This window comes from Ambystoma mexicanum, chromosome 9, assembly GCF_040938575.1.
Source record: "Ambystoma mexicanum isolate Mex_15411 chromosome 9, UKY_AmexF1_1, whole genome shotgun sequence".
NCBI lineage: Eukaryota > Metazoa > Chordata > Amphibia > Caudata > Ambystomatidae > Ambystoma > Ambystoma mexicanum.
The window spans coordinates 636,843,876-636,867,597 of NC_090931.1; the positions used below are offsets into that span (position 1 = coordinate 636,843,876).

Below are 23,722 nucleotides of genomic sequence, written 5' to 3' on the forward strand. Positions count from 1 at the left end.
TAAACACAGTAATTAGATTATATTTGATAAGATTAATTTGATACAAGATCTGTGATTACCTTTCAGATAGAATTTAAATAATTAAAAAACCTCTTAAAGATAATGTATTGTTCTCATGAGACCTTTCCATGTTGAAGAAAACTCTATATTAATTCTGATTCCCAGCGGGGTGAAATAAGATGCCCATATCTGTAGAAGGTGCCCAGGCAGCGCAGCCTAGGGGAGGTGACTGTCCTGTGATCTGGCACTTAGCTATGGACCCACTTTGATAAGACACCTCAGATATATGTCCTGGTCACTCCCCTGGATAAGGCACCTTGTAGGTGGGCTGCTCAAATGTATAACTACATTCACGGAGGGTAGACCGCGCTGTCTCGCTGTGCCCTGGTGTTTTGTTTCTGAGATGGTACGCTATCTCTATTGCGCTGCTCTTGTGTGTCCTCCAGACACCCAGTGTGAGGATTCTTGCTGGAAGACTGCTTTGGTTGCAGCTCTGTGGAGAGAAGCTAACCTGGTGGTTGGGAGGTTCTCTGTATTGTTTTCAGGGTATTTGTTATCAGTAGCCTGATAACCTAGTTGTATGATAGAATGACATTGATTAATTATGTGCTGGTGCTGGTTTTAAGGTATTCACTGGAAAGACGGGGGCTCTTTAAGGTCAGAGGGTCTGCAGCTGACAAGAACTCATACCTAGGTACCTAGGTAGCCTGTCATTGCATAAGACCAAGAACATGCACAGCAAACATGTGCAGCAGTGAGAACTTCCCGTGCATACTGAGAACGGGAACAGCATAGGCAACGGGAGCGCAAGCAAACAGCATGGGCAGCAGCAATGCAAGCTTCCCGTGCCAACAGAAGAGGTATGGCACCGGCAGCCAAAGTGCATGCTTCCTTCACACACAAACAAAGCCATCTCTGTTTCCATAAGCACCTCAAAACCTTCCTCTTTGCTTCGGCTTTCTCTCATCATCTCCCTTGCTGAACTCCTGGCTGAAACTGCACTGGTTACCTGGCCACCCTCTGACCTCGGGCCCAGGTCCCCCACCTCACCAGTTGCACTCCTGCACTGCCTCCCTGGCAACCCACGCACTCGGGGACTGTTTTCTGTACCCCTACAGACCCAAACCAGCACATGACACCTAATGTCTGCACTTACCCTTGCACTTGCCACCAGCTGGCCATACTTCTCTTATTGTTTATTTATTCTATTTATCCCATGTACTGCACTGTCCCCTCCCCCTTCTCACCCTGCACTTTCCCCCTTCCCCTCTCCCCTGCACTTGCAAGATCTGAATGACACTTGGCCTAATAGGATCGTTGTCTCTGTCTTCCCTTGCCCCCCCCCCCCATTGTCGCATTGCGCCTTGAAACACTTGTGTACAGGCGCGTTATACATGCCATATCATATCATATCATTGCAGCACAATACGCAGCAATTCAAGCTTCCCACTTGCACAGAATTGGTACATGACAGACAGCCACATGGCAAACATATCCCACAGACCAGGTGCAGCACAGCAGACAGATTTGGTCTCTAGCAGCAGGGATCCGATATTATGCAGTGTGTCACTGTGGGGAAACAGTGGTTAGCTTTGTCTTGCACCCTGCCTGGCATTTGTCATTCTCTTTTGTGTAAGCGTATCTTCAGCTGCACCTGTTGTGTTTTTGCTTTGCACGTTGGGGCATTTTTTAGCTGTGTCTCAGCATAGTATGTGCAGTCTATTATAGTAACATTGACCGCCTTATTACACGCTCCCTTTGCACTCTACCCTGCAAATGAAGGCAAGTAGGCGGTGGGAACCTGTGTACACAATAGTGTAAACATAACGGGTCCCCGGCGGCTAATTACAAAGACCTCCAGAATGAGCAGTTTGCTCTCTAGATATGCTTTCTAACTCTGGGGCCCTAGGCCAGCCAAATTAAGTGGCGGGCCACTGTGGACAACATCATCTACGGGCAGTGTTATAAAGCCTATGCTGCCCATCTGTGTATGTACATAGCACCAAGAGACCATAAACACGGAAGTGACCGCTCTATATAAATCACAATAACACAGAAGGATACTAGCTCAAGCACACGCATGTCGAATCACTTACAGTACAGCTGTACACACTGACTCCGGCTCACGGGTTGGTGGAGTAAAGCAATGGCAGTCTATTCTTGATTTCACTTTATTGCACGTGCCATATCCCTCTGGTTCGTACAGGCCTGATGGGCTCCAATATGGAACTATATGCACTGCTGCATATTCCACGGGAAGTTCGCAGATGGTCTTGATTGATGCAAATATGTTGTTCGTGTATGTACAGTGCTCAAATCGCGCCTTTTCATTGATGCCTCTGGGCACTTGGTCAGGTGCAGTGTGCTGATTTAAAATTAGAGGACTTCCGCCAGCTCCAGTGCGTGGGTGGTTGAGCCTAGTTGGTTTTGGGGTGTTCAAGAAGCGTCGTGCTTTTCTGATCTGGGGGTTGCTATATTGCGTGCGTTGCAGCGTGCTACATTGTCTGCCATACAGCACTCACTGGAAGCAGGGCGAATCCACGTTTCTGCAGTCAACACGAATCCCCGACCCCTCGTGGACAGGGAAAACACTGCAGCGGTTTCAGAGTTCCAAAATGTGCACGTGATGTGGTGGAGAGATCATCTGCCGCCGCGTTGACCTTCTCTGAGGCTGAACTTGTGTCAGAGGGATGTCCAAAAAGGGATGTCGAGGTATTCAACGTGCGTAGTGAGAGGACTTGGGTAATTCAGTCAGGATGGAGAAAAGAGATGTGTGGAGTAAGGAGAGGGTGGCAAGAGTGCCAGTGGTGCCAGGTGTGATGGAGGTGGCTGTTTGTGTGAAATAGCAAGGGAAGGAGGCGTGTTACATGTGTAAATAGTTTTACTGAGCATAGTTCTGTCATGGCTGTGGAATTCGGGTGCAAGGATTCCATGGTAGAGCTAAGAGTAAGGGGATCGAGTGTTTGTGTTTGAAGAAGGCTCATTGAGAGAGCGACAGCTGAAGGAATGGGAGTTTGGGCTGCTACTTTGCTGTAACCAGAAAAGGACATAAAGTTACGTGTCTCCAAAAAAACAACAACAAAAAAACGTGTTGTGTCAGTTCCATCTGCTATTCGGAAACACCCAAAGTTCGCTTCACTGCTAGGAGTTATGGGCGGGTTGTGCCATTTGCCCACCCTGGGAAGGTGCCCAGGTCAAATATGCTGAATGTCCAGGTGTTTATGGACAGCGTAATTGTGAGTACTCCGAGGATATTCAACATGAAGCCAGCCTTCGCCTGTAGGATACACAAATAGGGTTGTTAGCTTAGGTTAGACAGGCACATTCCAATAGATCTGTTGACAGAGTTTTCACACAGGTCGTTGCATTAAGACCTTGATTAACTTTTTTTACAGTGATTGGTTTCTTACGTTTCTTAACATCTTACTGTGATTGGACTCTAGAACCTGCGGTTTCCACACACATGCGCCTTAAAAAAATGAGGTTTCTATTATTGCGCTTCAAGCCGGACTCCAGCCTCTAAGCGCAGGACGCCTAGGTATCGAACGCTGCTCAGTGTAGTCTTGTATCTGAGACGAGTGCGTCGCCCCTGAGCTATCCTCACGGGACAGCCTTCTGAACTGCATTTCTGGCATTATAATCTATTACCTGCTGCAGCAGCCGAATTAGCTCACTGAGATACTGCACTAGCAATAAAAACAGAAGTCGTGATGTCTGATGAAATTTGATCAAACTCACCAGAGTGAAAATCTGAGTAAATACACACCTCATGTAGGCCTGTGTGTATGTCAGCCTCCTTCAGAGCCAATGACTTCTGATATAAAGCCCCTTTTCTAAATCTACCGCTAGTCACATCAATGATATGAATATTTGGACTGACCTTGTGTCAGGCAATACAGAGGCTGATTACAGGCAGACAGAATAAGGGCAGGGGGTTCAGGTCAAGAGCGTTCAACAGTGGTTCCCTTCCCTTCCACCATTGTGTTTGTATTCCCCCTTTACCACACCTCACAAGCAGCACCTCACCCATCCAGCCTCACCCCAGCATCTCACCTCACCTCCCGTAAATCACCCTTGCACCTTACCTGAGCACCCTACCCAACCTCATTCCAGCACGCAACCAAAACCCACCAGGGGACCCCATCAACCTCACACAATCCCCTCACCTGACCACAATCCAGCAACCCACACCACCCTCCATTCCTAGCTCGTTCCACTTCCAAAGAACACCCCCTTAGATTGGCCCAGAACCCTATAACACCCACCAAGCCTAGCACCTCAGCACAACACCCACACACTTTAGCTCCCCTCAACACAGCACCATTCCACCCTAGTTTGACCCAGGACATCACCCACCAACCATAGCTCACACCAGCACAGTGCGGACAAACCCTTGCTTCACCCAGCTCCCCAAGCCCATAGGTCATTATAGCACCTCAAACAAGTTTGCTCCAACAACCCAAAAGGTTGCCACAACACCCCATGCCTTAGAAGCTAGCACCCACCTACCCTATCCACAGCACAACACCAGCGCACCATCCACCCACCTTCTATGGCTTGCTCTATCACGGCAACAACGCTTGCCCCAACAACCCAAAATCTCACCCAACACGAACCAGCTATCCTACCTCTCTCCAATACACAACAATACCCACCTGCCCTAGATTTTCCCAGCCTGAGCTTGCCCCACCATTCTCACCCACCACAGCACCCCACTTCACCCACCAAAACCTTCCCCACCACCTCACCCATCAAACCTCACTCCTCGCACAAACCCTAACTCTACCCCGCTCCCTACCCACCAACTACAGCTTGCTTTAGTATCCCATCAGCACTCTAAGTATTCCCCCAGCACATAGTTCATCCTAGCATCTCAAAAAAGCTCACCCCAATAGCCCAAATGCTTTCCACAACACCCCACACCTTAGAAGCTAGCACCCATCTACTCTACCCACAGAAAAACACACAACACCAGCACACCATCCACCCACCTTATATAGCTTGTCCCAGCACAAAAAAGAAGCTTGCCCCAACAACCCAAAATCTCACTCAACTCAACATGAACCACCTGTTGTATTGTAACTCAGTCACACAAGTGAGCTATGTTCACACCAGTAATGAACACCATGAGACGGGATACAGCTCTTCCTTTCTTTATTGTCTAAGCATAACTGACTAACTGTCCCTTGCTAGTCCCCTCCCCACAGCCTCCCACATTCCAAATTCCACTAGCCACATTCCATATTCCCTTACACTACAACACCACCCATCCTACCTCGCTCCAATACCCAACTACTGAGCCTATACATATACATTATTGAAAGTGTCCCAAATCAATCCATAGTCTTCAATCACATTTCTTTAACATATGATACTCTTTCTCCGGCTGACAATAGTAGCATACTTTGGAGCCAATCCTTGAGTTGGGTCTTCCCACTAGATTTAAATTTCAGAAGAATCTGTTTCTTAGCCATTAATAAAGTTTTATATGGTTTCAGAGGGTAGTTTTAAATCGCTCTTAAAAAACCAAGAACACAGAAAAGCGGGGTACATGGTAAGACTGACTGAGCCACTAACTCCATTCACGAGAGGATTTGCTCCCAATACTGACAGATTATTCCACAAGAATAAAGCATGTGTATATTAGAGCCAGTTTCTTTATTACAGGGCCACCACACATCTGATTGTAGAAGTTTACAGCCTAATCTTCAACAGAGACCAGTGCAGACAGTGGATTATTCTCTGCTGTGTATAACTCAAGTCTAGATCCAAATTGAATCTTCTCATATTTTTTATATATAGTCAACCATTCGGAATCAGATACCACCATTCTCATCTCTGATTCCCAGGGTTTCCTTTCTAGTTGCTCCATTGATAATTCATAGCTTCCAGAGAGCAATTTGTAAACTACAAATGTAGGGAGATGTTCGATCTTTGCCATAATATATAGGCCAGCACGGTCATGAATTTTGGCATTTCATGGACAGAGGATGGAAGATAAAATGATTTGTAGCACAACAAACTTTGACCTTCAAGTGTTTCGCAAACAGGGCCAAAGTGGAGCTTATCCAATATACATTTTAAGTAAATCCAGCTAACCCGATCAAATGCTTTTTCTGTGCCTACACTCACAGCCATTAATAGTTCTTGTGAATTTTTATTTAAATGGATGACATCTATAACTTCACACATGTGTCTCACAGCTAAACCGACTCAGCATAAAACCAGACTGATTAATGTGAATAAGTCAAGCTAATATTAATCTCAGTCTGGTTGCATAGATTTTTGCCAAGAGCTTAACATCCACATTGAGCAGAGAGATGGGCCTTTAATTAGCGCATTTCGTATTATCTCTACAAGGTTTCAGTATGAGTGTGATTAAGGCCAATTGCATAGCCTCCGGTAACAAACCCTGTGCTTTAATTGCCAAATAGACATCAAATAGAATGGGGCACAATAGGTCAATAACTGTGCTGTAATACTGTATTGGGACCCCGTTAGGGCCAGGACTTTTATTCCTTGATGTATTCTTTATTGCCCCCAGCAGCTCCTCCTTACTTGGTTTTGCATCTAAAGTTTCAATTTCAATATCAGTTAAAACAGTTAATGCAATCCCTTGCATAAACTCCAACTTGTCAACTTCAGTACATGTATCCTCAGGCTTATATACCTCTTCATAAAAATGTCTAAAAGCCTCCATAATTGCATCATTTTCAGTCAAGACTATATTATAATCTGTGACAATGGACATACCACTCTTACTAGTCTGCACCCTTTTAAGCCTACTGGCCAAAAAATGATCCTGCCTTATGTTATGAGATACTGATTATGATTTCCCCTCTAATAGTAGCTTTCAGTGCCTCCCAAAGATGTCTTCTACCGAGTTTTTATTTTCAGCAATATAATAAACAAGTTCCTCTCTAATAGTCACCCTAACAGCCGTATCTGCCAGCAAGGTGGTATTGAACCTCCAACCTACATCTCTCTTCACATCAACCAATGAACAGACCAGGGACAAACTAATATCTGCATGATCAGAGATGACTATACTCCCAATCGAGGAGTCCAACATATATGGAATAGTCACCTAGAAACCAAAAAGAAGTCACTACAAGAGGAGGATTTGTGTGAATTGGAATAAACGCTGTCTAGTACTAGGATTCAGAATTCGCCATTAATCAACCAAGTCCCAAGTCTGTAACAAATACTTAAGCTCCTGAATTGCCCTCCCTTCTCTATGACATGGACTATCAGGACATCTATCTAACACCACATCAAGGACTTCGTTAAAGTCCCTCCCAGTATAATACCCTCTACCTGAAGTGACCCTAGGACATTTCATACCTCCAAATAGAAATTACCATGATCTGTATTAGGAGCATAAGCAAACGCCAGGATAGAGAAGTCCCCTCCAAATTAATCTATATTGCAACATAACTACCCATGGGGTCTATGATTTTCTTACCCAGGACCATGTGAATGTTACGTTGGAAAAGAACAGAAACCCCTCTCGATTTCTGATTATAACAACTAGATACTTCAACTGTATACTTCTTATTTAAAATATAATCCTTATCATTCTCTAACATGTGGGTTTCTTGCAAAAAAAAACATGTCAGCTCTCATCTTCTTTATATGTGTTAGAATGTTCTTTCTTTTGATTGGGTTAATTAGACCCTTCACATTCCATGACAAAATTTTCTGTTTCAAAGCTTAGATTGTTTATTTCAATTATGCACCAACCGACATATGCCCATAGGCAACATATTTGAGATGGCTCAAATTGAGACATACAATGGGAAAACAGGAGTGGATACAGATGTATATTAGGACAACGCAGGGTCCTAATATTCACCCTCAACATACATACATAAACCAACAATACAATAAATCCACAGTCATACCTTAGGTCAGAACAAAGTGCAAAAGAGATCCTGTACCCCCACTAAATAATTATATTATGCTAAATTCCGAATACCAATTCATCATAACCTTCCCAACTATTAGTCTTAGCTACACAGATGGAAGCCTAATAGAGAACACTTGTCTAAACACATATCCAAACAGAGTACACAATGGCAACATCATCTTCCTGCCGCAGAACATTAATAGTAACTATCAGCATCAAAGGTCTGTGTATAATATACAACTCTTAAGGAATCATGGCGCAGTCCTCAACTATTGTACAACCTATTAAATTGAAGCTCTAGAGACACTCATAATATCTAGGGAACAGCCAAAACGTTGCCTCCCTCATAACAACCCATCAAGACCCAATGTTCCCCTATCAAAATGCTCTCAGAAGGATATTGACCAATGTAGCCTCAGTACTTCTCCATGTGGACATATTTAGCCCCTCTACCTAAGAGCACACGATCATATTGCCATAAATGTGATCCCTAAGCACACATTTTAGCAGTGACTCACTTCCAAGCTCTAGCGCACATTCTACGAGAGACACTGCAATAATCCATTCCCAGTGCATGGGCGTGTTATCAGGGAATCATCCCCCACTGAGCCGCAGCGCCAGGTATAAACGTATCAAGTTACAACAGTTCTCCAATATCACACTCCCCCACTGAGCGACAGCATTGTATCCTGTGCACACTATATCACACCACCATAAACCTTCACCCATCAGGCACAGGCACATTCTCAAAAGCTCCCAGAAGTGCTCCCTTACGGTATGTTTTCACTGTACTATAGCGCCAAGAAGACCTGAACGCGCTAATTTCTCATTATTCATGTATAGTAAGCAACAGGTATGCTTTAAGCATTCAAAAACTCTGAGCTACTCAATAAAAACAGAACGAGAAGGTGAATGAAGATAGTCACCAACCATGGAGTTTACAAAAAATCGCTCATTGACATCGACCAGTAATCGTCAGAGAACAATTGGTATCCCTTGTCTACAGCATTCCAACACCAGAGGGAGCACTTATGACAGCAATTGGAACGCTCAGGGCAAATTAAAAAAACAACAGTAACAAGGTGCCAGCGCCATCTTGGAAGATGCCTAAATATTATATAATGTATATAAACACAAGCATCTTAACATAGATGTATACAGTACATTCACGCACACACATGTACCACATGTGATGACATGAAACCCAAGGGCTAAACAAAAGGCAAAACACATTACACCATTCTCGTAAGAGTTAAAGAAAAACAGACAGACATATAGGCACCAGAATAAGGCAAAAAATCGAAGCACCATATCAATCATAAAATACGTCTTATCCAGAACACCAACATAGAACAAATATTCACAATATTACACAGCAAGTATCGAATCCTTCAACGAACAGAATTAGCTCAGAGCCTTATTTTATCTAGAAGTTTCCCAGCCTTCACATGATCCGTGAAGGTGTGATTCTCACCCTCCTCCACCACCAGATGTTTTTTTAACTGGAAGGGCATAGATGCTTCCCTCTAATGGGTATGTCAGGCAGCCGAAAGAAACCCAAAAGGGGCTTTAAGGGTGTTTCCCCCCACTAAGAAATTTGTTTAAATAAGAAGTTCAAACAGTGCAATTTTTAGCATACTTCTATATTAACCCGTTGTTTAAAAGGCATACAATTTACAATCCGTTCTGCATTTTATGTTTATTTTTATTTGTATTTAGATTGCGCACACTGCAAACGGAATTGCCCCGTTGCACTGGCAAAATAGCCAGAGAGATAGTGCAATCAAGGAGAAACATGAAGGGGAAAAGAGAAATAAGGAACAGAGGTAAGCCAAAGGGTCAAGTGTAGCAGGGGAAAACATATGATGGAACTAGCAGTAGTGTAAGGTGAGTAGGCAGGTTAGAAAAGGAAGCTTTTGATTTCAGCCTTATAATCCATAAGGGAGTCCTTTGCTCTAAGATGAGGTGTCAGGGAGCGCCAAAGGCATGCGCCAAACAGAGAAGGTTCTGGAGACTGGTGTACGATGAGGGAGCGCTCTAGATGAGTAGTAATGGTGGATGTTTTTGTGTGCAAATAGTTGGAGGCCCAGCTCATTAATGCTCCAAATGATGAGGCAAAGCACCTTGATCCTGAGTGCCACCGAAAGCCTGTGAAAACTTATGCAGATAGAGCCTAAGGGAAATGCTTCAGGGTGGTTGGAAAGTCCTGTGTTTGTTTCGGATCTGTTCTGATGGGCATCGGGGTGAGATAACCTTAATTGTGATTGTGTAGCCTTGAGCAGGCCGGAAGGCAGAATATTTCCCATTGTAGAGTGTTTATTGTATGGTGATCTGTGTACCAAACAGGTATTTCCTGTTGGGTTAGTCTAGATTTGTTTCTGTTTATCCAATTTGCTTAATTGAAGAGCCATGTACTGAGTTGTTTCCTGGACATCAGGTGGGTCACTTAAATGTGGAGATGCTTGGGTATGGTGTCCCATAGTTTGTTAGCCAGTAGGGAGAATAAGGATCCCTCTTCCCTTATCCTGTTGAAGTTATGAACTGGGAATAGGCTGGCGTTGCTTGACTTTGGTGGCCTGGAAGGTGTGTAATGCTGGAATTTTGTTGTGAAGAAAGTTGGGCCCTATCTGTGGTAAATGCAGTGGGAGATGCAGAGGGTTTTGAAATGTATTAATTTCTTGATGGGAACATAGCTAGGTATGTAAAGTAGGGGGCTTATGTGTTTGACCCTTTTCACTCTGAGAAGTGATCTGGTGGCTGTGTTTTGTACTCTTTGTAGTTTATATATGAGATATATTGAGAGACCTAGATATAGAATCAGGATGCTCCAAATTCGGGCTTTATCTATCGATGCAGGCCCGGGTTCGGGCAACCTGAATGCTCACTGCACCCAACCTCCACCGACACCACTGTTTTCCCTCTTTTCCTTCCTCTTTCCCCCAAATCCAGTCCCTCATTACCCCTCAACACCAACCAACTTACCTCGAATGGGCTCCTCTGCCCAGCTCAGTCCGCTCCACTCTGTCGCTTAACTTCCGGGTAAGCCATGGAAATGGAAGAGGGGCTCAGAACGGAGCTCCGCCTTACATTTCCATGGCAATCCTGACTCTCTCCTGCTGCTGTTGCAAACGAAGCAGTGCAGGTTTTTTATATTGCTATTAGCCCAACAAGGGTTTGCCGAAGGGTGCTAATAGCAATAATACTATGTTTTGCGGGCTACACTGGCCTGTACCTTGGGCCCCAGGCCATTATCGGCCGGTGTAGCACGCAGAATGCTGGATTATTGCTGAAGTGATCTCACTTCTATTGTACTGTGTACAGAGATAGATATGGTATGATGCTTCATAGAGTCAGCAGTTGAAAAGAACAGCTTCTGACAATGGCTCTTACCTGCGGTTTGAGCGTTTGGCCACTCACCATTGCAATTATACAGATAGGTGGGCATTTTCCAAGTAGTGTGTACTGGCCACAGTAACACATCCAGATGCCACAGGAGAGGCCACTCTGCACAAGTATGTAAAGCTAATATGAGTGAGGGCATTGCAAAGAAGTGTGTGAGCATGGTTTAAAAGGAGTGCAGGATTGAAGAGGCATTAGTCATCTTACCACGAGAAGGATAATCATATATAGCGTCCCATATCGATGCCTAAATTATGGGTTGAAAATCCAGTTATTGGTTGACAGTAGCAACACCTTGGCCACCTAAGAATGGAATTAAAGCCTGGATCAGCCAAGTGAACATATTAATCTGTAGAACGTGGGCACAATGTATCCCAGGGTATTAAAAAGTACAATTGCAAGGCATACATTAGTTTTTCAAAATTGATTAGTCAAAATTGCTAATGAAAAGATGTTTTATTAGCAATCTAACCTAAATGATTAGCAATGTTTCTTGTAACAGTTTTCAGTGGGACACAAAGTTAATTGCAACAAGACATCAATAAATACTCAGTTGCGTTGCATCACGCTGTAGAGGTGCCACTAATTGTGGCGCTAGTGTGCCAACTTCCACATCAGAAGCAAACTGTTTTGTCCCGTAAATGACCTGTTATTTTTTGATTTTCTTCTATTTGCTGTGAGGCTCTTTTGTACAGATTCCCAAACATTACTGTCACAAGTGATCATGTTAGGCACCAGTTGACATTGGCACCCAAATGTAGCTCCTGGGAGCTTGTGATGTCAAGTTAACCAGGCTGTTCTATGCTAGAAAGGAAGCTAAATTGCATTCTTTAATTTCGATCCCTGATATTCAATCAATTCTCCCAACAGAATATAAATCAATTGTAAAATCCACTTCCTCTTGTGTATGTTTGGGGCTCAGGCAGGTGTTGCAGACATTTGGGTTCATCATGAAAACAAATGCAGGGCTGCTTCTGCAGTGCTTACGTGCCACATACATAGTGGCTGAGGTAGCTGGTTCTCTTCACAGAGACAAGTCTATGAATCTGGCCCTGGAGTATGATATGATATGATATGGCATACATAACGCGCCTATACACAAGTGTTTCAAGGCGCAACGAGGCAAGGGAGGGGGAACAGAGGGAAGACAGGCAACGATCTTACTAGGCCAGGTGTCATTCAGATCTCCAGGACTGATGCTGCACACAAACTCTCTCCACCAGAGAACTCGTCCCCCAACATGAAAGGAAGCCACCTGCGCCAGGTGCCTAAGCCACACAAGGTGATGGAGTCCTAAAAAATGGGGGAAGACTGTGCTTGGTCACTATGACAAAATGACCAGACTACCCTGCAGGATTCATCTCCTCCAGGCTGTACCTAACTACCATCATGTCTGTCATTATCAATCCCGCCCCTGAGCACATCATAATAAACAGCCGTGCAGTCACTTGTGACACGATTACCCTAATTTCTATGGTAGTAGTAGACGCAAAAGGTATACATTCACTGTGACCCTCATGTCCCTAGCAGCAGAATTTGGTGTCCATTAGCCAACTCAATGGTACTTATTTTATCGGCCTAGGAAGGATGAAGGGCAGAGTGAACCCAACGATTTGAACCTTTGGCCATGAAGTCTAACAGATCATATAGTGTGTGTGTTCGTCCACCTAGCCACAACCACCGATCCTTCCATAAAGTTGAGAAGCTCAATGCAAATATTAGTACAGGAAAGGCGTGCTAGCTCCCACACCCTGCATGTGGGATCAGAATTTCCAGCACCCAGCATCTTCCATTCTGCTATGGAGTGATGTTTATACTTCAACATAGAAATGCACTAGAAATGCCTCGTTTCATTTTTTTGGGGAAAACATTATGAAAACTATTTGGAGGGTGAGGAAACCACTATCCTGTGTATGGTGGACTCAGCTTAGTGGCATGCTTCTTATTACCATGTCATATTTAATTAATTTGCAAACAGCCCAAATGTGCTTTATTGGTAGTGCCAGTCTATGCATGTTTTTTGTGTGGGGCTACCAATCAATCTGGAAGAAAGGCTTATTGAAAAAAACATGGCCTAGACACATATAGCCCTTCTGAAAAACAAATGCTAACTATGCCAATTAAGAAAAATGGAGCACAGCAGTTATGGGGACTGTCTGTTCATGAAATCAGCCACCCCACCCTTCGATTTCATCTGAGGCGCTGGCCTTAGCCTCTACTCCATGTGGAGCCATCGGAGAAGAGCAAAAACGAATAGCATTTTTGGGATCTTAGCGATTGATTTGCAGCTCTTCCGAAAAATACTCGAGTAGTAGCTATAACTGCGAAGGTAGCTCATTTAGTCATCAGTGTGGTTTGTGTGGTCTCTGAATTAAACATCCCGCCTTTAATTTCTTCCTATGTAAATGCAATGGGCTAATAACCCTAACACTTCTTCCTCAACTCCTACGAAGCACTACTGAGGGTTACGGGGGAGGGTTGTGTGCTTTGTTTCTTAGAGTAGATACAAATAGTGTTTGAATACCGTGTGGGCAGCAGACTTTGCAAAACTATTTACTTCCAAGCTAATGTACTGTAAAATGAGTTCACGTGTGATGACCAGTAGCCATCCAATTCCACTTGGAACCACACCAGTGGCGTCGCTAGGTGGGGCCTGGGCGGCTGCACCCCCCCCTGTGAAACCATGTGCCCTCCCCTACCTAAGAGAGCAGTGACCATGTTCTCCCCTTACTTTTGTCTGTGCCCCCCCCTACTTTTGTCTTTGGCCCCCTCTGTGCCCCTCCTAAAATTGATTCCTGGCGCCGCCACTGAACCCCACACATCTACCCGCCCATCCTCGCGCCACGCGCTATCTTTGTGTATAACGGCCTCACTTGAAAACAAAGCCAAAGAGCTGCACGGGTGGAATTGAGAACATAATGTTAGGGATTTGCAATTCAGGATTAAAGGATCTTTTGATTAACACAAAACACTCACTCTTCCATTCAGAGGAGACTAATCCAGTTCTGCTTAAAACGTTGCATTCTGTGATTTGTAGTCATGTGTTTATAATGGAGAAATCTAGGACTACAAGTTCCAGAATCCAAATAAAACCAGGACTGGCTTATTGTCTCCCAAATGGAATATGTTGGCATATATTCAGAAAACCAAGTACATACATAACAACATTCGAGTGCACCAAAACGGCCAGATTTAAAGGAGTGCAACTTTATTTCATGTGACAATGTTTTTTTACAGTGTTTCTTAAGGCGAACAAGGTTCTCTCCCCTCAGATGAGTGCAAACTCTGCGTAAGACAACATTCAGTGCAACAATTAAAAAACATTAAACAGACCACCTCCATAGCATGGCCACAAAACTCCAGGACAACGCCAAGATGCATTTAGCGTCCCACCTCTTGCGTAGTAGGCAACGGTTCTGAACATATGCGAGCCTCGTTCTGGCTCGCGCAAGCGTGCATTTAATAAACGAGGTCCCGAGACGGCAGTTGCCGCTGGGACCCCATACCAGCAAGACGTGTCCTGCGTATGCTTACCTGGCAAGTGTGCGTGTGGGGTGGCCTGGGGCACATCCGCCTGGTAACACAACCTACTCGCTCTTACTCCACCCGAATGAAACACTTTCCGTAAAATAAACAAAGTGAAACCCACGCCAATGAAAGCGGGCCATAACGGGCACAGATAGAATGTAATGAGACACCCTCTCCCTGATAGAATAAATTGGATCCCCACACCAAACAAATCGGCCTTCCCGGCAGGGCCATCATTAATTTTGCAACCCCCTAACCTTAACACATACGACAGATAGGGAGTGTGTGGGGGGGGGCGCCCACCAGGGCAAGTGTTAGGCAGAATCCTGTGCAGTTCCCTTGGGGAACACTGCAGAAAGATTAAGACTACAGGAGTAAGTAGTAAACCCAATTGGTAGCAGTCTGCACCACTCAGATTTACCTGGTAGCTGTGGCTGAGCAGTCAGACTTCTCTCAAGAAGAGTAGAGCAGTATATAGAGTATACACAATAGGGCTAACAACACAGTAGGGCAAACAAACACTGACCAGAGCTTTGTATAAAAAGTATATAATTATTTATTTAAAACACACTTTAGCAATATACTAGCACTCTAAATCAAAAGCAAGTTAAAACACAGTCAGGTAAAGTATACACACCTCCCTTGATAACTATCAGACAAGTCAGAGTTAAAACACCACGATTTGTTAAACAGATGTGAGCGCATAACCTGATGGCGCGCCAATAGTTCAGTTAAAGGGAGAGAAAAAGGCAGAGCATAGAATTAAAACAGGTCCCAACACTTTTAGGAGTTCTCAGCAAGGGAATAAAGGCAGTAAATACTGTAGAGCCAGAGTTCATAAGCCAGGCCCACTTTGAAGGGAGCAAAGCGAAATGTGCCCAGGATCACACGGTTTAAAATGCACTAAAAGTCTTTGCAGAATGTTCAAAAGAGGTTGGGATGATTCAAGAAGGTAAAGTTAGAAGGTCTGGGGCCAACCCAGTTGGAAAGCCAAGGATGTAAGGGTCACCTTGGGTAAACCGAAGAAAGGTAGGCCAGGCAGGACACAGTACCTTAAAGAAAGAGGAAGCTCCAGCGGTGGCAGTTGATCCTGGCAGTGGTTGCAGTTCATTGTTTCGACCAGGGGAAGAGAGGATCTCGTTGAGGAGGAAATGTGGAGTCGTTGCACTGCACAGGGATGAAACCAGCCGCGGAGTTCGTCGATAAAACGTGCGTTCCTTTTATTCGCGGTCAAGGTGGTGAAGCTTGGCTATCCGGCCGCCGGGGTGCTTGGCACGGGCGATTCAACCAAGAGACGTCTTTGGAAGGCGAAAGGGGTGAACTGGTTGGTCCCACCAGCTCAGAGGAAGAAGACTCGTCCAGCAGATCTTCTCTTGTCGTCGGGAAAGTGGTGAGGTAGTTGCAGCAGGGCTTCACCGGTGGTGTCATCGTTGCAGATGGCTCAGCTTCTTCCCTCTTCGGATTGTTAGGTCCTGTGGCGACTTCTGAAGTTCCAGTCCCAAAGGCCCTGCTTTTATGCAGAAAAACCCCCATTCAACAGCCTAGCTGTCACTCAAACATGCTAAGTGGTGAGCCGGGCGGCTCATCACTGGTCCAATCAGAACAGACGCAACGCAGTCCAGGGTGCCAATTCGCCTCTCCACACATCCTGTGGAACCCAGACAGAGTGGCACAATTTGGAGGGCTTCTGTGGAGAAGCCTGCCAAAATGTGGAACAAAGGGCTCGACCTTGGTCAGAGTTACAGAGACGGACACGAATGCCATTTTAGAAAAGAGTTCTGGCAAAAAGACCCAACCGTTAATTTAATATTAAAAAATAAACCGGCGGTATCTTTAACATTGCACTAAAAAGTGGTGCGTTTAAAATCAATGGGAAAATCCCATAGAGAATATTCCGGTGGAATATTTCGCGTGGTAACCACTGCCACCAGCCAGAAACTCGACAAGGGGGGACTGGATAGTGCCCCCTTGAAAACAGACCCAGGGGCAATATAATTAACCCCTTCCAGTACTTCCACAGTCTATGTTTGGGAGTCACTATGACACCCCTGTGTTACTGCACTGAGGGTGCTGTGTAACACATACACAAAAAAATAGATGATACCCTATGGAGTAAAAAGAAAACCCCATAAGCACATAACAAGTCAAAGACATACCTCAAATCATGCCTAAGAGTGGGAGGGAAAGAGTCTTACTCTTAGCATGAGAAAAAAACAAACCCCAAAAATCCAGCAAAGCTGCTGGGGGACTCACTAGGTTTGGGAAATTAGCCTTATAAGAGAATTCTCCCTAACAGCAACCATTTCACATACCTTCAGAAAATCTCCAGCCCCTTCTACTACCACCGTGCAGCTGCACTAGTGGAAAACGATGAAAACACGGCAAAGCACTGAACTTGTACCATGCTATTCCTCTCTCTGCCAAAATAATCAAAAAATGTGCAAAGGTCCCTGGCTGAATTGTTAGTGATGTAGCAACCTGACCACTTCTCTCCTGAGCAGCGCCCATTATTTTCAGTCCAGCTTGATGGCTTAAATTTATGTCGCAGTTGCAGCGACAAACTTCATAATATGACAAGCAATTCAAATGTATTGCATCGCTAATAGCGATGCGATACTGCTTATTTTATGCCTTGCAATTGTAAGCCGAAGGAGGTTTCTGCATTAAGTAATATTGGCGTAGAATGCTAAGCAATGTGTGCACAAGGTTGTGTCTATTCTTTGGACTGTGATGAAAAAATTGCGTGGACAAATGCAGAGACTTTGTGGAAGGTATACATGGACTGATAGAGTCCACTGAGTGGTTAGCTCCCATTGTTATTACATTGAAGGCAACAACGAATCAGGAAATGTGTTGCTTTGGGAGATTGCTATAAAACAATGTCCATCTTATAAATTAAATGTTGAGCATGATTGGTGAAGGTAAGGGGTCCTCTGACTGCTTACTTCATCCAATATGCCATAAGGTGCAAATCGGTGCTTAGGCATGCCCTTTGGTTCGGCGTCATCAGTTTTTCAAAGAGACATGGACATTTTGTTAGGTAAGTTTGAGGGTCGCCACGTTCCCAAGGCAACAATTTAGTGTGGGCGTTCAGTGGAAAAGAGCATGATCGCTTATTGTCTAGAGTGTTATGTGAGCTTGGTAAAGTGGGCCTCACAGTTGAGAGGGGGGAATGACCAGAATCAGATTGCTTCAGCGTCTCATTAGGACACTGCATAACTATAGAGGGATAGTTTGTGCAGGCTATGGTATGTGTAGGCTATGGTAGAGGCTGATGACTTAGCCAGGCAGAAAGCTTAGAAGGCAGGCTCATAGTATTTCCTGCGTTCCGAGCCTCCTCCGAAGCTGGAGGCTGTCATCTTTTCTGCAGCGCAGGTAATACCCCAGTGCATGTGCCCCCCCACCCCACTCAACCTTTCCACCTCCACACCGACTCCACTTCCCTTTCCAACCTTGCACTACTTACCTGCGGCTGCCTTGCCCCTCACCAGTCTGGGAACGCTTGTTTTTCGGGCCTTCCCCTCTATGGCAATAGCCGCCAGGAGAAGGGAGAAGGGAGTACATGTAGTTCGCTTCTCCATTTTCCCATAGAGGACATTTTGGTTTGTAATTTTTTTTTTTTTTTTTTATTGAACTTTACTCGGTAAAACCAAGTTTTGTCAAAATTTCACAGTAGTCTGAAGTGCCAGTATCCTTTGATAGCAGTGGAATGCGGCCATACTGCTTTGTCTATCACACCTAGCAAGGTCGCCTAGAGCAAGGCTCCACCATTAGTCACACGCCTGGTACTGTGGCAGCTCATCTTCTAAGTTTTGCTGTTTAATTTGGTCGAAAACCCGGTCGATGAGTTTGGCTAAGGCTTGAGACCACTTGTTGTTTTCACCGGAGATCAGTCTGTTCCACAGATCATCTGTTCGAAAAATCCATAGATTATCGTCAAGCGCAGGGAGGTACAGATTTCTAGATTCCTTCGTGTTCACACATTCCATCACCAAATGTTTCAGTGTTTCCGTGGAATCGTTGTTTTTACATAATCTGCAATGTTTAAACCCTCCGCCTCCTCTAATGGCTATGATCTCTCTGGTGGGCAAGAGGTTGAGCCTTGCTCTCATAATTACGGTTCTCACTCCTTTTTCCGGGAACTTAGCACAGTACTGTAAAGGTTTTTTTACCTTGTTGAAAGTTGGCGGAAGATGGTTCAGGAGTTTATTCCCGGTGGCCTTTTCTATGGTCGAGATCCAGTCCAGGTCTTCTAATTTCTTTTTAATTCTGTCGGGGTTTTCTTTTAGCTCTTTATCTGAGCATTCAATTTTTGCCAGATCCTCCCTTCTTCTGTTGGCCCAGTTTTTCAAGGCCGTGCACTTCCCAGTTTCAATTTCCTCACAAATAGATGCCACGATGGGTAGTGCGTCGGCCATGATGATGTTTCTATATAGGCGCATCGCACTTTGGTCAACCATGGAGGCCAAGGATAGCAGCCCTAGTTCTCTCCTGATCGCCGGCATGGAGGTCGATTTAGGGAGCCCCAGTACTGCTTTCCACACATATCCTTCCAGTTTAGCCCACGTATTCCGTGGGAGGTATAACGAGGTCTCTGCTCCATAGATTAGATTTTTTAAAGAATTTAAAATACCCCCACTACTAGCACTCAGAAAAACATGCCAGAGTGCTGATAGCTATAAACCCCTCTGTGGGGAGCAGGGGGCGGCATTATTTGTCACCTAATGGCACTAGGGGCCATGTTAATGCCCTCGCTTTGCTCAGGCCTGTATCCTGGGCCCTGGACCATTACCTGACAGTTAATGACCCCCACATCAGGGTTTGTTGCTTGAATAAAGTTTAAATGTGGTCTTTCCTTGGACTTACGTAGTTTTACATGAAATTCATAATACACTTTCTGATAATATAGAAACCTTGAGAGCTATTTGAAAAAGGGAATTCATTTTGAATCTACTGAGTACACACATGCATTTGCTGGATAGAAAAAGGACATTTGCTCAGTTCCCACATTCCACATGTCGGGTGAGTGCTAGAACCTTGCTGACAGTTGATGCATGTGAGTATGCTATGGGCACATTCTTGAGCGAGGTGCAGGATATAATTGAGGGACTGACAGCATTTGTCTCACAGGCAGCTTTGCCAGATGTGGAAACTAGAGTGTGATCAAAAGGGAAGCTTTTGTGTGTTTCTGTGCATCAAGGCATTTTTAATGTTCTTGTGGGCAGTATTGTACTTGCTTAGATATGATCTGATCACAAGCCATTATTATTTGCTTAGCAAAAAAGATCAGCAATGGCTATTCATTTAACAGCTAAATGGCTAGGTAATTCACAGGAATATCATTTTAGATTGGATATGTTCCTGTGCTGAACAATAGTCTTGTAGACTATCAAAGAAGACATTTTGGAAGGAAGTTGTCAAAGCCTTAGTTCGGGAGATGAAATTATGGGGCACCATTGTTCAAGGAGCCGAAGGGGAAACTACATCAGAGCAGGTCTGGTTAGAGGAGTTGAATAAGGTTATGTAAGGTCAGAAAATATATGAAGGATGGACTGCCGATTAAGGCAGAATGCCATGTTAACTTTGTTAAAGTAAAGAATGAATTATTGGGGTTTGTTTTGGGAGTTATGAGAGGTACTTGTCTATTGGCACCAGTGAACCTACAGCCCAAATTTGTGAATGTGCCTACAAAGGAGATCTTAGAAAAATTATAACCCAAAGGGACAGCTGTTGGCGGCTTTCAATGGATTCTGATGAGAAGATGGTAGTCTATTTTTGTGAGGCATCTGCTATAAGCGATTAAGTATTCACAATGTATAATTCTGAATTAAAATCTATTGAGAATTCAGGAACGTGATAGAGTTAAGTAGCTTCAGATATAGTAGGTGCATGGGGGATTTTATGAAGCTATTTTCTGGTTGTTTATGCTTTAAAATGTTTCTAAATTGAGTTTGTGAGCAAGGTCACAATCAGGACAAGAGGGTCATCAAGTTTTTAAAAGGGGTGTTTTACTGATAAGGTTTTTCTGAAGAGTTATTCATTGATGATAGTGTTCAACTTACTTTCCAGATAGATGAGAGATGATATGAAGAGTTGCTTCATAATATTGCACTGTTTAGTTGCAAGTCTAAATCTCATTAAGGAACTGTCATTAATTGATAGATTGTATTGGAAGACGGTTCTGAGCAGTATGGTCTCTGCATAGAGAGATGCCCCAGTATTGGAAGATTTTATTGGAAGATGGTTCTTAGCAGTATGGACTCTACATAGCGAGGTCCCCCAGTACTTGGTGGGTATTCTACATTTATAATGTGCAGGCAAAGGAAGTTGAGTTCTTACTTTGTCCTTTTGGGGATGGATTTAAGGAAGGGCCAAGATGTGTATATGAATGTTGTTTTCAAGTAAGTGCAAGTGCATCGAAGGAAGTAAAAGAATATTATGAAAGTGACACAAAAGGATGATGAATTTGGAAGTGGGTGCATGTAGGTGTATTAAAAGCCTGTGATCCTAAAACAGTGTGAAGAATTTTCCACATTTTCACTGCCCAGGAAAGTATTAAAAGTGAGGACATGTTATGTAAAACTGGATAGTTGACCAAGGACAGGCTTGTGAAGGTGTATGCAATTGTTGTGGAGGATGCAGAGGAAGAGGCCAGTGTGTCTTGTACAGAGTAGAGTATGTATTATGATGATTGTGTGGCAACAGTATTTGGGACACATGGCGCCATCAATGAAAGTAGTAGTAATAATTGTGCAGAGGAAGAAAGAGTGGATGGTGTTCACCTGGATCAAGCTGACATTCAGAAAAAAAGTCAGAAAATGAGAGCATCAGGTAGTGAACCTTTTTGGAAAGAGATACCTGGCAGGAGAGCACACCAGGGTATCTGTGTGAGCCAAAAGGGGATATTCCTGGCAGGAGAGTAAACCAGGATATCAGGAGTTTTCAGTTGAGAATTTTCCTTGCAGGAGAGTGTACCAGGAAATTCACTTTGAACTGGTGTACTGAAGAGAAATGTTGTCATATTAAGTTGTTGTTTCAATTGAACATTGTGTCACCTGGAGAATTTGAAAAGACTTGCCTTTTGCCATACTTTAATCACTATTGAAGAAAAGACATGTGTTTAACCATCCTGAAAAGTAGGAAAGACTTTCCTTTGCCATATTCCATCCAGTATTGTGAAAAAGACATTCTGATTAGGCATCCTGAAAGACTAGGAGAGTGTTCCTCTTTGTTATATTCCAACCAGTGTTGTGGAAGAGAAGTTTGTTTTGTCAGCCTGTGGAAAGTATTAGGTAAAAGAGACAAGAGACTGGTCTTGAAACAGAACATTTTGAACAATTTTCCCGAAATAATCCAGGGGAAGGGAACCAACCCCTGGACACAAGGATTGTTTTGGTTGGAGTTATATGTTTATATTTTTTGCACATTTTTGTTGAATTGAAATTTTAAACATTTACCTTGCACCTTTTGATTGTGTACATTAGTGGGAGGGTCAGATTTAGTTTGGACACAAGGTCAACCTGTTTTTATTTTATAGGAAGGGACATTTGCTTTAGGATAGAGAAAGTTAGGCCTTTATCCAAACCCCTTTCTGTTAATAAAATGGCTGAGGATGAGAATATTACCACTTTGTGTCACCTCATTTCTGACCCCTCTCAGTCAGCTGATGATAAATCTAGGGTAATGAAAATCTTTGCAGGCTTCATGGTTGACAGTATCTCGTTAATGTTTAGTAAGGGATGCCTGTGGATCCAGATGTTAGCATTTAAATCTCTGAGATCTACACACATCTTGATTGAATCATCAGTTTTACCAACAATGACTATCAGTGCTAACCATTCTGAGGACTTGCTAGGTTTTATGATATCCCCCACACACACTTTTTTGAGTTCTTCAGCTAACGCATCCTTGGTACCAATTGGTATATTACTTACTTTGTGTATTGCCTTGGCTCCCCTTTTTAAGACAATACGTTTTTGTAAACCGCTTGAGCTTCCCAATCATTTTGTTGAAGACATTTGGAAATGCCTTCACTAGGCCCTCCTTAAAGGGGAAGTCTTGTGTGGCAATGCACAATATTGGGCTCGCTTCACCCAGGTGCATTTTATTTTGAATAGCTTCTTGTTCCTTCCATCCTAGAATAAATGACCCATTCTCAGCCATAAACGGTTCGCAAAAAGTCTCTGTGTCTCTAAACTGAAAATGAACCCACTTATATCCTCGAATGGTGATGGGGCTTTTCCTGTAGACTGTGGCCTTCACATGGTGGGTCTTAAATCCTGCTTATGCTCCTTTAGTTCACCCTCACACGTGAGGACATCCACGATTATATACCTGTGTCTAATATCATGTCTATTGGAATGCGATTGAGCTCCATTTGTTTCCATGGGCCCTTCTTCTCACCAGTGTTTTTGGCCAAAAGGAAATCCAGGTCGTCATCATAGTTTAATATAGTTAATACGCTCATGGGTGCCCAAATGTATCTGAGAGCTCTTATGCTGCCCCTGCCACTAGTATTCTTGCATGCTCTCCCCTAGTGGCGTAGCATGCCACATTTAAAACACTCTGAATTTATAGCTGAGCATTCTCTCTTCCCATTGTAGTGTCTGGTACATCCACAACTGTACCATCTAGACTGTGGATGTGTACCCTGCACGCTTCGAATAGCAGGCTTGTTCTTTCCATCTTTGTCGCTGGGATTCGTTTTATATTTTATTGGGCATCCAGAATGTCTCCTAATCTTCTACATCATCACTTTCCTCTTCACCATCGACCTGAATCCTTTTCATATCTTAGATGGTGGGGTCCTGTTGCACATTTCCATGCATTTTCTTCCTAGTTCCATTGTTATTGCCATCACTATTGCTTGTTCCAAGGTGGGGTCAT

The 23,722-nt window shown here is 43.9% G+C and overlaps 1 protein-coding gene across 1 annotated transcript in view; it reads right to left on the reverse strand.

Annotated features, from left to right (window-relative positions):
* Window positions 1–1,396: 1,396 nt before the first annotated feature.
* Window positions 1,397–23,722, reverse strand: part of SLC13A2 (solute carrier family 13 member 2) — a 739,631-nt gene continuing 717,305 nt past the window's right edge. The window contains exon 12 of the mRNA XM_069615341.1: window positions 1,397–3,277. Coding sequence (XP_069471442.1) covers window positions 3,149–3,277 — 129 coding nt within the window. The 3' untranslated portion in view covers window positions 1,397–3,148. The remainder of the gene's footprint in view (window positions 3,278–23,722) is intronic.